Here is a 15346-nt window from a genome sequence, read left to right as displayed (position 1 = left end):
CTCCTCCCTGACTCCATGTCTAACATGCTAGGCAAGTCTTCAACTTGTTGTGAAAATAAGACAAAGAAAAAGCTATAGGAGCAATCTGACCGTTAAGAAAATGGTCAGATGATTCAGGCCGGTTCCAATGATCTTGTGATGCAGAGAGCCATCTACACCCAGAGAGAGGATTATGGGAACTGAGGGTGGTGGACCACAACGTAACATTTTCATTCTTTTTGTTGTTGCTTGTTTGAATTTGATTTATTTATTTGCTGAGGCAATTGGGGTTAAGTGACTTGCCCAGAGTCACACAGCTAGGAAGTGTTAAATTCTGAGATCAGATTTGAACTCAGATCCTCCTGACTTCAGGGCTGATGCTCCATCCACTGCATCACCTAGAAAGAAAATTTTATTTTCTTTCTCATTTTTTGATCTAATTTTTCTTGAGCAGCAACATAATTATATAATATATATATGTCTACATTGGATTTACATATATATTTTACTATGTTTAACATATATTGGATTGCTTGAAATTTAGGGGAGGGGGAGAGGGGAAAAGGGGGGAATTGGAACAAGAGGTTTTGCAAAGGTCAATGTTGAAAAATTATCCTTGAATATGTTTTGAAAATAAAAAGCTTCAATAAAAAAAATGATTAAAAAAAGAAATTGGTCGGAAATACAAATATAATTCTTTGGGTTATTCATCGACAGTCACACAATGTAGTGTTCACACAAGCTTTGCTCCATCTCCTTAGTGGAATAGACTTTCATTAATACAATCATGGTCTGTAATAGTGCCAGGAGATGCAGGTGTGAGTCTTTAAGCCTTTACCAACTTCCTGGAGCTGAGAACTGGGACACGAAGTGCTTTATGTGTTTGTCAAGGCCTGCAAATGGATCTTTTGTGGCTTTACATTTTTGAGTGCTTGGTAGACCTATCCGTATCCGCCGTTATCCCGACTAGAGAGAATCTGCATCTTTACGGGATGTGTTTCTTTGGCTTCCAGATCATTTCTGAGAGAACCAAGCCCCGGATGCATGAGTTCCAGTCGGAGGTGTTTATGATCATTGGAGGGTGCACGAAAGATGAGAAGTTCGTGGCCGAAGTGACCTGCCTGGACCCGCTGAGGCGAAGCCGCCTGGAAGTGGCCAAGCTCCCCATTACTGAGCAGGAACCGGAGAGCGAGAGCAAGAAATGGGTGGAGTTTGCCTGCGTGACCTTAAAAAACGAAGTCTACATATCGGGTAGGGAGCCTTTGTGGTCACTTGACTCTGGGACTTCCTGGACCGTAATGTCCGTGGAATTTTTGGGGTGAAGCTCCTGGAGCTTTGCCATTTCCTTCTTCAGCCGATTAAGGAAACAGAGATTAAGCGACTTGCCCTATAGCTAATAAGTGTCTGAAGCCACATTTGAACTCCAGGCCCAGCACACTATCCACTGAGCCACCTGGCTGCGTCTTAGTAATAATATAAACAATAATAGCGTTTATTTATTGCTTTAAGGCTTCCCAAGCATTATACATGTTGAATCTCACTCGATCATCGCAACAGGTGGAAGGCAGGCCTTATTATTTTGGTCATTTTATAGATGAGGAACTAAGGCTGAGTGACTGCCAAGGTCACACAGCTCCTAAGTGTCTGTGGCTGGATTTGAATTCGGCTCTTCCTGGACCCAGATGCAGCACTATTACCCACTGCTGCCATCTAGTTGCCTCCAAATGATGGGGCAGGCTGGAATGGAGTCAGTCGTCCTAACCCACGCACCCCTGGTGTAGACTCCCCATTCCAGCTCCAGAGCCATGATGATGCTCCCTGTGTGTGCACCAGAGGGAAGCTGATCAGACCACCAGGTGCCAGACACTGGAGATCCTTAGAGCTAGGGGAAAAGGAAAATATGGGGGTACCTCCAAGGGGTCTTAATTGGAAGGCCTTGGACAGATTTTAGGGGATCCATGAACGGGAACGGATCCTTCTTTTCACTTACTTTTGGTTTCCTTTGCAATATTATTATGTCATGTTGTAAAAACGGTGCAATTATGTAATATTTCATTTCATACATTGAAAGAGGTAATTTTGAGAAGTAACCTCAGGCTTTATCAGACTGGCTCCCAAGGGCTCCAGAGCACAGGAGAGGTCAGGAAGTGCTACTCTAGGCTAGAACATATAGACAGGAAATAGATTCTACTTTGTCAGCTAAATTGTTCCCTACTTGAGGTTCAGAAATTTGGTTCAAATGAATGGAAATTAACCAACTATTCAGCATTGGGCCTACAGACAAGGTAGTGCTGTCCCCGACCTTACGTTCTACTGCTTTGGGTCCTGTCTGTTGAGATAGGGGAGAAGTAGTTTGGTTTAGTCAATCAGTGATTCGGTCAATAATCATTTTAAAGCTCTTTTTCTGTGCCAGGTGAAATGGAAGGATATTGACTCTAGAATTAGAGACCCTGCCTTGATTGTTTATTCTCGCCTTGATCAGGAATCTTCCAAAGCCTTAATTTTCTCATCCATAAAATAGGGGTGGGTACAGAAAAGAGGCTTAAACTAGATCTCTTCTCCAAGGCTCCTCTGGCTCTGGATCCACAAACTTAGGAAATCCAGTCCCCAAAAAAGCAGAATCATGTGACTTATAGTTTTAAAATCTTACTCCCATTTCTTGATATCTAGAGCTTTAAAGATTTCTCATCCAATAACCCACATCTTATTTCCACTGTAGGTGGTAAGGAAACACAACAGGATGTCTGGAAATATAATTCTTCCATCAACAAGTGGATCCAAATCGAGTATTTAAATATCGGTCGATGGAGACACAAGATGGCGGTTCTGGGCGGCAAAGTCTATGTCATTGGCGGCTTTGATGGTCTACAGAGAATTAATAATGTGGAAACCTATGACCCTTTTCATAACTGCTGGTCGGAGGTAGAGTCTAGATGTTTTCTCCTGAAGGATTTCAAAAATTCTGTGCCGTAAAAAATTCTTTGAATCCTTTTCAACTTCCTCATGTGTCCTTCCCGTTTGGATGTAAAGGGTTGTTGCTAGAGTGTCCCTTGCTGTTGAGACCTTTCCCTTCAGGATGCAGTGATAGCAACCCACATGAAGGGAAATCTCTTAGAGAATGTCTTCAGCAAGATGAGAGAACGTCTCTTCTGAGGCAGCAAGGGTCTCCTCCATTCTATTTTTTTTAATTCTTTTTTTGGGGGAAGGGGGAACTAGGCAATTGGGGTTAAGTGACTTGCCCAGAGTCATACAGCCAGTAAGTGTTAAGTGTCTGAGGCTGGATTTGAATTGGATTTTGAATGGTACCATCTAACTGCTCCATCATCCTCTCTTCTTTTGCTTGTCCACTGATGTGTTTGTATCCAGACGTGCATTAAACAGTATGATGTGATGGTTATAGTGACAGGCCTTGAATCAGGGAGACCTGAGGGTCAAATCTGCCTCCAACAATGTCCTAATTGTGTGACTTTGGGCAAGGCACTTTACCCCTGCAGGCCTCCTCCCTTATTTATTCATTAACAATCCATCATTTATTTATTATTTATTTATTTTGAGGAGCCAATTGGGGTTAAGTGACTTGCCCAGGGTCACACAACTAGGGAATGTTAAGTATTTCAAGCAGCATTTGAACTCAGGTTCTCCTTACTGCAGAGCTGGGGCTCTATCCACTATAGCGCCATCTAGCTGCCTACAATTCATTTATATAACCTAAGGTCAAAGGCCCTTTGGTCCAACTCCCTTATTTTATAGATTGTAGGTAAAAAGCAGAATTGGGCTTGGGTCTAGTGTCTCATTCAGCAAAAAGACAAAAAAGACTCTTAGGGACAGGGAGAAAACCATTCTAGCATTTAATGTAGAACAGGAAAACCAGAACGTGGTAATAACTACAAATCTGACATCATTGGAAGGGCGGGGCTACCTACCACAACAGGCCCTTGCTCTGGGAGAGCTCGGGGGTCTCCTCCGAGCAGCCTCCCTGGGCCTCCGTTTCCTCATCTGGGAAAGGAGGAGGTTGATCCAATGTCCTGTCTGGCTCCAAGTCTACAGTCCTGTGATCTCCAGAGAGAAGGGGGCTGGAGCCTGATTATTTATTCTAGGGAGGAGGGAAAGCACAAGATGGCCCTGGACGGGCTGTCGGACCATGGACAGAGAGCAGGAAGGGCCCGCAGGGGCCGCCTCGTTGCTCAAGAGCAGATGGGGAGACAGAGGCCTGGGGCACTCAGGTGGCAGGACTGGGGATCAGGTCAGAGAAGGGGCTGGTTGAGATTGTTGAGGAAGGTGGGGGAGAGTGTGTTGACATTGCGGCCTTCCGTGAATCCTTATTTGTGGTGATGCCTTTTTAAAATATGGTCTTGGGCATCCACCCCCAGAGGTCTGTGCAGAGCTAGTGACTCATCAGGCTGAGGTTGGCAAAGGCTTCTGGGTGAGAAGGAGGGAAAACTGTCGTGGTTTAGGTGTGTCTCTTGGCCGGCTGTGGGAGGTCCACCCTAGAGCAGGATGTGACAAAGAAAGGAAGAAAGGGAAGAGGTGGAAGCAGAAAGGACATTAGCTCCAGAGTCCAAGTTCTTGGGTTCAAATCCCACTTAAGACCCTGTGTGACCAAAAGCAAGTCACTTAACTTATTTAACTTCTATGTACCTCAGTTTCCTTCTCTGTGAGATGGTGAATTTGGTCTAGATGGGCTCAAAGTCTTTTTCTAATCTGGAGAAATGATCCTGTGATCTCTTTGGGCCTCAGTTTTTCCCTTTAAAAGATGATGAAGTCAGTCTAAATGGCCTCCGAGTCTCTTTCTAATCTAGAGGGATGATCCTGTGTCTTTCTGGGCCTCAGTTTCCCCTCTGTAAGATGAGGGGTGCTTGCCTCTGAGTGCTCAGTAGTCCCAAGGAGATGCTGATAGTCTTATCTGAAGAGCTGGGGCATCTGGAAGGAGGACAGATATCTCAGGCCTTTGATTTATAGATCTAGAATTAGAAGTAACATCAAAGGCCATCTGGTCCCATTTCCTCATTTAACAGGAGGTAAACAGAGGCCTCAGGTGTAACTTGCCCCAGCGTGCCTAGGGACGAAGTGGCCAAACTGAGATTTGAACTCGGGTTCTGTGACTCTAAATCCAGGCATCTCTCTGCTGCCTCTCACCCTCTTTAAAGAGTTGGGGTAAAAGATTCCCGGCAGGGAGGGGCAGCCAAATAGTGCGGTGGATAAAGTATCAGTCCTCAAGTCAGGAAGATCTGAGTTCAAATCTAGCCTCAGACACTTTATACTTGTATGACCCTGGGCAAGTCACTAATCCCAACTGCCATGCAAAGTAGGGGAGAGGAGAGGGAGTAGAGAACTAGACCCTGACCCATTGGTACTGATACAACCATCTTGCTTCCTCTTGGGGGGCTAGGCAGCCCCTCTCCTGATCCATGTGAGCTCCTTTGCGGCTGCCAGCCACAAGAAGAAGCTGTATGTGATTGGGGGAGGTCCCAATGGAAAACTGGCAACGGACAAGACTCAGTGTTACGATGCTTCGGCCAACAAATGGTGTCTGAAGTCTTCTATGCCGGTGGAGGCCAAGTGCATCAATGCCGTCAGCTTCCGGGACCACATTTACGTTGTGGGTAAGCGGGCGGTCAGGGAGCTTCTGTGCACCATGGGACTCTGAGGAACAGAAATGCCCCTGGTGCAGTCTGACTTTCTGCCTTGGATAGAAAGTCTTTGCCCAACTTCCTAGACAAATGGTCCCCGAGGTGCCGCTTAAATGCCGGAACATGGAATACAAAAGGACATAGCCTAAATAAACCTGGAAAGATTGGTTATGTGGGTTTTCCCATGGCCTGGAATGGACTTCTCCAGCTTTTGGACTTTTAGAATACTTAGCTGCCTTCGTGTAAACTGCCAGTGCACCTTACGCAGATCTTGTCCTATGTTCTGCCTTTATATTCTTAAAACTGCCAGGCCTTTCCATCCGCCTTGCTGCTGAGCCCTCAGAAACGTGTTGATTCCCTCCATTAGCCTGTCAGCCTTTTCCTTCCCTCTCCCTTTCTTTCTTTCCTTCCCCCTTCTTCCTTTAGTTTACTTCTCCATATAATTGTTAATTATACATCTATTTTTGTACACACACACACACACACACACACACACACACACACACACTTTCCTTCCTTCCTTCTTCCCTTGAGTTTACTCCTCCATATAATTGTTAGATATACATCTATTTTTGTACACACCTACACTTTCTTTCCTCTCTTCTTCCCTTGAATTTGCTTTTCCGTATAATTATTAGATATACATCTGTTTTTATATATACACACACACTTTCCTTCCTCCCTTCTTCCCTTGAGTTTACTCATATAATTGTTAGATGTACATCTATTTTTGGACATATACACTTACTTTCCTCCCTTCTTCCCTTGAGTTTACTTCTCCATATAACTGTTAAATATACATCTGTATATGTACATTATACACACACACAAATACATATGCATGGATTCACCCACCCCATTTGCTTGAGTTATTAGCATTCAACTAGAACATGAATTTTGTGAACTTGGATGGTCTCTGTTTTCTGTGGATCCCGCTGCTTGGCACATTGTAAGCACCGATTGGGCTTCCCATCACCAACCCCACCCCACCCTTAAAAGAGAAGCTCTTGGAGGGCAGAGCTCTTGCTCGTTCTGTCTCTAGTGCCCCACGCTGGAATGATTTTTGTCCTTTTCCACTTGCCAGAGATCAGAGCTGGGCTGATTTGAAGGGCTTGGGGGACCTGTCCAGCCCACCAGACGCTGACCAGCATTTCTCTGTCTTCGCAGGCGGGGCCATGAAGGCCTTGTATTCGTACAGCCCGGTGGAGGACAGCTGGTGCTTGGTGACCCAGTTCAGCCAGGAGCGGGCCAGCTGCGGGATCTCCCCTTGTAACAACCGACTGTACATCACCGGCGGGCGGGATGAAAAGAACGAGGTTATTGCCACGGTGCTATGCTGGGACACAGAGACCCAGAAGCTGACCGAGGAGTGCGTGCTGCCCCGGGGGGTCTCTCACCACGGCAGCGTGACCATTAGGAAGTCCTACACCCACATCAGGCGGATCGTCCCGGGTGCGGTTTCAGTCTGATGGGACAAGGGACGAGGGACTGGGGAGGGCATCTAACGGTATTTACTATTTATATGGTGTTTTAAGGTTTACAAAGCCCTTGTCTCCTGGCAACCCTGTGGGGGAAGCCGTGCAAGGGTCATGATCCACAGCAGATGCAAAAGGAGCAGCCATGGGATCCGATTCTGAAGGGGTGGTCAGTGTCAGAGGTGGGATTTGCACCCAGACCTCTTGAGGCGAAGCCCAACGCTCTAGGGAAAAGGAATGGCTGCCTAAGCACACAACCTACTTTCCAGAGGGGCAGGCTTGGGTTCAAGTTCAAGTATCTTTTTTTCGAACAGTGCATTTGGTCCCTACCATTGGAATGGCTTCTGGATGCCGTCATTAGCCAAGGCTTCCAAATTCATCAAGACTTTTCCAATTCTTTGACTACTTTGGGGCATCAATGCCAAAGCATTGGTTCATTTTTGGCAAAAAGAGAGGAAAATCCAAAAGGAAATTTCAGAAAAGAACAGTCTTCATCCCAATCAAACACATTTAAGACATTTAGTTCTCTCCTCTGCTTTTGGGAAATTTCAAGCCCCAAATTCTGTTTCATTAACATGTGATTTTTGTTTTCATTTTTGTTTGTTGTTGCTGTTGTTTTTCATTTTTTTTTAAACTTTCAATGTGTAGGGTTTTTTTTTGCAAGTGTGACAACTTTATTTATAGAACTTGGTGATAACTTGGTGCCTCTCTGTGCAGCCTTCATCCTGATCAAACACATTTAAGTCATTTAGTTCTCCCATATCTTTTTGGGAAATTTCAAGCCAAACATCCTGTTTCATTAATGTGTGATTTTTGTTTTCATTTTTGTTCGTTTTTAAACTCTTTTTTTTTTAACTGTTTCGATGTGTGGGCTTTGTTTTGTTTTGCAAGTGTGACAACCTTATTTATAGAACTTGGTGATGATTTGGTGTAACTCCCTGTGCAACCTTCATCCTGATCAAACACATTTAAGACATTTAGCTCTCCCATATCCTTTTGGGAAATTCAGGTCGAAAATCCTATTCCATGAGTGTGTAATTTTTATTTTCATTTTTGTTTGTTGTTGTTTTTTAAGACTTTAAAAAAAACTGTTTCAATGTGTGGGCCTTTGTTCCATTTTGTTTTGCAAGTGTGACAACCTTATTTATAGAACTTGGTGATGACTCTGTGTGCCTCCCTGTGATGTCATTATGATACTTGTGTGGGAGACACTCCTAAATTGTCAAAAGAATGCAGAAATGTATGTCTGTTTGCTTGAATAACCCCCATTGCAGATGAGAACAATCTGATTTCTTTTCTGTTGGAGTTTTGGGACCTGCCCCATGTATTAATCATGAAAGGAAAGGAATTATGGCTTTATTTCTGTTTTGAAACCAAACACATTGGTCGAGGATGGAGCTGGCCTCCAGGCCACAAGGCAGGAAGCCTAACCGAGATACACTACCTGGTTTCTTTCCTCTTGGCGGAGGTTGGGGGAAAAGTTTGGGAACTACCTCTCTGCTGGGAAAGGACGGAAATGTGCGTGGTGTTTTCTCCCATCCTCCCATCTCTGCTTTGGGCTAAAGGACAGGTTGGAACATTTGCCCCAAAACTGCCCTTTCTTTATCACGTTGGGTACAGAGCTGTGGAATTCTCGCAGCACGAAGCACCTACTCTACAGTAGGCTCCATGCTAGGTGCAGGGGTACAAAGACCAACGTGAAGATGTCCTTGCCCTCAGGAGTTTGCATTCTATTGGGGTTGGAGAGAAGGGTTGAGCCAAGAGGTTGGGAGCAATGAGGGGGAGGCAGGAAGTGATGTGTTCTGCATTTGGAAAGAATTTCAACATTTAGAGCTAGAAGGGAGCTTGAGACTTCCATTTTACAGAGAAGCAAATCATAAAAGAGAGGCAGGTGAGTGGATAGAACTGTAGTTGGAATTAGGAAGACTTCAAGTTCCAGTTCCTCAAGTGTGCCTCAGTTTTCTTATCTGAAAAATTGTGGGAGGGGTCAACTTGATAGGCTCTCAGTTCCTTCCAAGCTCTAAAGTCTACGATCCCATGTATTGAGGTACAGAAAAGGCAAGTGATTTGCCAATGTGATACTAATGGAAGACCCAGGTTTTCTGACTCCAGATCATTATTCTTTTCACAATACCATGCTACCTCCCAACAAGACCCTCCTAGGCAGGTAAATCAGCCTAGGTGAAGCCTCAAGACACTCTGCGAAAGAGAGCTTGTGCCAGGAAAGTCAAACCAGCACTTTGACCACCATCACCCCTTTGATGCTGATGAAGATAGGACCGTAGCCCCAGAGCTTTGGGAATGTTTCCAACCCACTGCCCTTTGCCATCATCCTGGGACGATATAACTTGGCAGCTGCTTTTTAGATGCTACATCCACAACTCCTGAAGAAGTCCAGAAGAAAGTTCTTGTCACCAAAGGCCATGATGCTACCAAATGATTCCCCTTCATAGAATTTGGTAAAAATGACATTTAGCAAGAGGCATGTCTGCTCCATCCTGAGGCTCATGAGACCTTCGCCCTTGACTTGAAGCTGATCATTCTTAATGTGTTGTCTTCCCTCATTAGAATGTGAACTCTTTGAGGAAGGGATTGTCTTCCTTTTCTATCCGTATCGCCAGCATTTAATATAATGCTTTGTATACACTAAGTGCTTTGTAAATGCTTAATTCATTGATTCATTCATTCTAGATATGGAGGATAATGTGGACCAAGGCATGGAAATAGGAAAAGCTCTCAATTTCAAGTTCTGTTACAATCTGAGAAAATTCACTTTAAGAGAATTTGATATATTTTTATTGATTTTTGGCAGCTGGCCAATGACTTCAAAGAAATAAGTACAAATCCTGGCAGCTTTGACTGTTCCATCTTGGGATCAACAGGTTTCTAGAATCAAGGTCTGAAATCGTTTCCTTGAAGACAATACTCCCCCTGTCCCTCCCTCCCCCCCTCCCTCCCTCTCTCTTTCTTTATCCCTCTCCCTATCCCGCCCTCCTTCTCCTCTTTTTCCCTCCCTTTCCCTTCTCTCACAGTAAATGTGCTCTGTTTATTTAAAAGACAAAAATATATATTATAGTTAAGCCAAAGTATACTTTCTTTTGGAAAGAGTTATAAGCAAACTTAGTAGTCACAAAAATGAGAAAACAGCAGCAATGGGCTGAGTCATTTTTTCCCCATCACTATACAAGTTCATCTTATAATGTCCCTTACTCTATTTTAGAGGGAAAAAAAGCAAAAAATTTTAAAATTTTAAAATGAAATTTGGAATACATTATCTTTTAATCCTCATCACTAAATTGCTGACCATATACCTTTCTGGGGCATTGCCTTCAAGTCTGTATGTCTTGATTCAATATTTCAAGGACAATGAATAATTCAATTTGCTTTGCTCTTGCCAAGATTGCTTAGGAAACAAGTTGATTCAGAAAATTGGGGACATCAAATAAAACATCGTATTTTATTCTGTCTTTTATTCCTGGTGAGTTCACTACATCAGACATTGTGTTTTTTTTTTTTTTTCCTTTCGCCAAGTGAAACTTCAGCTTATTTATAGAACTTAATGGAGTGGATGGAGTATTACTAGGTTTTGCTGTTGATGGCAAACCATAGGCTCCTTTCCATGTTCTGTAGGCACCTTGTCATGATATTGCTAGAAGAAGGAAATGGTAAGAAAAAAAGAAAAACATTAATGAAGAAAGAAAGAAGAAATTTTATTTTGTTAATCTTCTGGGTGTGAAGGATGACTTCTTAACTTAAGGAAGACCCTCTACCTTAAGAACAGGCATTAAAATATTGACAGTTTTGGGCAGCTAGGTGGCATAGTGGATAGAGCACCAGCCCTGAAGTCAGGAGGATGTGAGTTCAAATCTGGCTTCAGACACTTAACCACTTTCTAGCTGTTTAACCCTGGGCAAGTCACTTAACCCCGATTGCCTCAGCAAATATACATATTTATATTGACAGTCTAGGTTTCTGCTATAAACAGAGGGATGTATGAAATTCATACATATTTATAGAATATTTAAAGACATCACTTAACACCACTTAAGAGACACTACTGATGATTTGTTAAATTTAATTTTTAATTTTAATTGACATCATTTATTTTTTTCGTCAGCTACATTTCTTCTCTTCATGCCTCCCATATTTTTTCTTTCTCTTTTTTCCTAAAAAAAACAGTCCTCATAGCAAAGAATAAAATAGAGAAGAAACCATTTCAGTGGAACAAACCCTTCATCCAAATATAGTGTTCTATGCAGTGATTCATACCCATAGCCCCCCACTTCCTTGAAAAAAGGAGGAGATGAATTCTTATTTCTCTTCTTTGGAGCCAAGTTTGGTCATTATGATTCTATAGGTTATTGTAGTCATTGTGTATATTGTTTTTTCTTGTTCTGCTTTTTTCATTATGATTCTATAGGTTATTGTAGTCATTGTGTATATTGTTTTTTCTTGTTCTGCTTTTTTCATAGAAATCTTCCTTGACTTCTCTATATTTATCATCATGTCTTATGCTGCCACCATATCCTATTGCATTCATGTAGCACAACTTGCTTAATCATCCTTCAATTGATGGGCACCTATTTTGTTTTCTTTGTCACCATAAAAAAGTCCCATAATAAATATTTTGATATTCAAGGTGTCCTAAAAGCCTTAGTGAAATTAGTGAAATATCTTATTAGATAACTTAATAAAAAATAACCAATGAAAGCTGAAAACTGCACTAAGACTTTTGAGGACCTTTAATTTTGTCAGTGATATCTTTGAAATAGATAATAGTCAAAACACAATGATTGAATAGCAGTAGACTAGGTTGCATGCTAGGAATAAAAAGATAAAGGAGTCACTAATCAACCAATTGATCAATCGAACAACTATTTATTAAGCACCTACTCTGTGCCAGACATTGTGCTAGGTAATGGTCATACAAAGATCGAAACAATCCCAACTCTTAAGGAGATTGCATTCTAATGAGGCAGATCATATGTAGGGAAAGCATTTATTAAGGGCTTCTAATATGCCAAACATTGTGCTATCTAGAAAATAGGGTATATATATATATGTATATATATATTAAACCATATTTAACATATATTGGATTATTTGCCATCTAGGGGATGGAGGGGAAAATTGGAACACAAGGTTTTGCAAGGGTTAATGTTAAAAAAATTATCCATTATCCATATGTTTTAAAAATAAAAAGCTTTAATTAAAAAAAGAAAGAAAAATTGGGTTATAATTTGGGATTAGAGATAGGAAAAAAAACAAGTCCTTGCTAAAATGGAATGGACATTCCACTAGGGGGAGACAACACATGAAGTTGTCCTCACCTATGTTCTGTTCAAAGCAGACCTGATGACATAATTAGGCAGGGAAGTAGCAAGATGGATGATAAAGCTCCAAGTACCTTGGACAGTAATGGAAAGACTGATGGTCCCCAACCAAGAAGGGAGTGGAGTCAAGGGACCAAGTAGGATGGAGTCATGGCAGACCTCCAAAAGAGGGGGTTTGAGAAGATCAGAGCTCAGCTGATAATGGCCATTCTACAGTGAGAACTGGGCAATTTGGCAATGAGGACTGACTTGGGGAAGAGAAGGCATCCCTCAGCATCAGTAGGTAGCCATGGCTCTTCTTTGGGTCACTAGTTAACAGGCTGTAGAGGGGAAAGGAAGGTCCTCTGCATCCCCATCCCCAGTGATGAAGGCTGCTCTGCTCATCAAGAGCCAAGTATAAATAGCTCAAAATAGTTACATGTAAGGTAACTAGGAAGAGAGGAACCCAGTAATGGCGGAGATCAGGAAAGGTTTCCTACAGAATGAGGTGGCTGAGCTGAGACTTGAAGGAAGAGGGAGATCCTCTGAGGCAGATGAGAAGGGGGTGTTTTCCAGGCACTGGAGAGAGCCAGTTAGCCTAGAAATGAAGTTCTAGTGACAGAAAGAGAGACAGATACATAAGTAAGGATTTACTCGAGCTGAAATAAGTGCTTAGTACAAATAGAGGGATAAGTTCAATTGGAGGAGGGAAATAAATTGGAGGTGTATGTGTGGAAGAGCAATTAGTTAAAGTTTCACAGAAAATAAGGTTCCTAACTTGGGCTTTGGAAGAAAATCAAGAAGACTACTACTAGGTCTGTATCCCAAAAGAGATAAAAAACAAAAAGGAAAATGACATCTATGTACAAAAATATTTATAGTAGCTCTTTTTTGGGGGGACAAAGATTTGGAAATTGAGAGGATGCCCATCAATTGGGGAGTGATTGAACAAATTGTGGTACATAATTATTATTGAATACTATTGTGCTATAAAAAATGAGCAGGATGCTCTCAGACTTCCATGAGCTCATGCAAAGTGAAATGTACTATACACAAAGTAACAACAGTTTTGTAAAATGAGCAGCCATGTAGGATATAACTATTCTCAGCAATACGATGACCCAAGATAACACTGAAGGATTTATGAAAAATGCTATCCATCCCAGAGAAAAAAGTAATGGAGCCTGAATACAAATTGAAGCAAAATAATTGAGGTTTGGGGGGGTTTTTTGGTCTATGTTTTCTTTTTACAACATGACTATCATGGAAATATTTTGCATGACTACACATGAATAACCTGTATTCTCAATAAGAAGGGAAATGGGAAGAGAATCTGGAACTCAAAAGCTAGGAAATGCCATCCTAAATGCTCCTAGTGCACAATTAGGGGTCCACCCTCAGTTTATGTGTCCCCTTTGGGGGCTGCTGTCAGAGACTCCTGATTGTTGGATCATTTCTTTCTCTCAGCCTGGGGAATTTAGTGGAAAAAACCTCACCAATCCAAACACTCATTACATACCTATAAGATATCATTTACAGAAAGGAGGGATTCAGAACACAAATTCAAAAGTAAGACAATCTCTGCCCTCTAGGAGTTTACATTTATTGTTCATAGAAGCTTTCCTGTTACCATAGAGGTGTGTTTGAGAGTCCCAGCAATAACACCAATTAACTGTTGGGTAGTTACAGGAAGTGATAAACAAAGCATATATATATATATATATATATACTTTCCTTCCCTCACTCTACCCCATACATTTTTGCTCTTCTTTTTTTCCTCTTTCTTTCTGTACCTTACACCTCGGCTCAACAAGATGGCTAATCATCACCTTCCCTCAACAGGAAGGCAAGGCAACTGAGCTGTGGGAACAGGGAGGCAGCTGCTACCCCAATGGTTCTAATGAAGGAATTGACTTCTACTCCTTATGGAGATGGGAAGAATTTTTTAAAAGATGGATGCTTGTTACAAATGTCACCCTTTCCCAATGATCTGCCTCTGATTATTTCATTTTTAAATCAAAACCTTCTAGAGTTTGCATTTGTCTTTCTTGAAGTCATATTGACTATTGATATGTCTGAAAAGGACCAACTTGTCTTTAATTTTTTTTAAATTATGAAGATAGTAACTATCCTTCTCACCCATCCAATAACTATTCTGTTTGAGGTGTTGGTATAATCATCCCTCAATTACAATTTCAAAGGCTCTCCCAAGTCAGTTCTCTCCCAAGCCAATAATCTTTGAGAACTCAGTTGTCTTTATTAGTTCCAAGTGGGCTGGGAGAAAGCCCATGTGGTCAGCTCAGGGAAAGAAGGTGAAACTAAAATGAGCCTCTCCTATTACCATCAGTAAAATATTTGATGCGGATGAAAGTGAGACTTTATTGATGTGGGAGAGCACCCCTGGCACTTCCTGCTGGAGCCTACTCAAGGGGAAAACTTCAATATCTAAGATTGCAAAGGCCCTTGGGAATTATTTACTGGTACATATCTTTTTTTTTAAGTCTTATTTATGTATTTTGATCTATAAATAAACCTACATTGCCTCTGAACCTCGTGAATTGTGTGCTTTGAAAGGGGAGATTTGGACACCACCCTGCAGTACCATCAAACAGGAAGTTCCCAGATTATCTGGGTGGAGGAAATGAACCAGAAAAGTGAGAAACCAATGAATCCCCCAAAACTTATCTTAGCTCTTCATGTTTTGTAAAAGCTATTGATTTATGATTACAACTTAAATCACTGTAACCATAGGTCAGAGGAGATCAAATAAAGGAACCTTTGGGAAAGTTGATAAGCATTTTAGATCTAGAGAGGCTTATAGAAGGTACCCAATCTAATCATTTTTCAGATGAGGAAACTGAGGCCCAGAGAAACAGCTGGGAGTCATGGTAAGCAAGCTTCCTCAAAGCCCCAAAGTCGTGGGTTCAAATCTCAGTTTTGAGACATACTG

General features: G+C 41.9%; 1 protein-coding gene across 1 annotated transcript in view; it reads left to right on the top strand.

Moving 5' to 3' along the window:
- Positions 1-14945, top strand: part of KLHL6 (kelch like family member 6) — a 45958-nt gene extending 31013 nt beyond the window's left edge. Inside the window, 4 exon segments of the mRNA XM_051991833.1 lie at positions 993-1230; positions 2699-2901; positions 5369-5582; positions 6777-14945. Coding sequence (XP_051847793.1) covers positions 993-1230; positions 2699-2901; positions 5369-5582; positions 6777-7078 — 957 coding nt within the window. The 3' untranslated portion in view covers positions 7079-14945.
- The last annotated feature ends 401 nt before the right edge of the window (positions 14946-15346 follow it).

This window comes from Antechinus flavipes, chromosome 4 (genome assembly GCF_016432865.1).
Source record: "Antechinus flavipes isolate AdamAnt ecotype Samford, QLD, Australia chromosome 4, AdamAnt_v2, whole genome shotgun sequence".
Taxonomy (NCBI): Eukaryota; Metazoa; Chordata; class Mammalia; order Dasyuromorphia; family Dasyuridae; genus Antechinus; species Antechinus flavipes.
The sequence above is the reverse complement of the archived record's forward strand: the minus strand, read 5'-3'. Positions and strand labels throughout refer to the sequence as shown.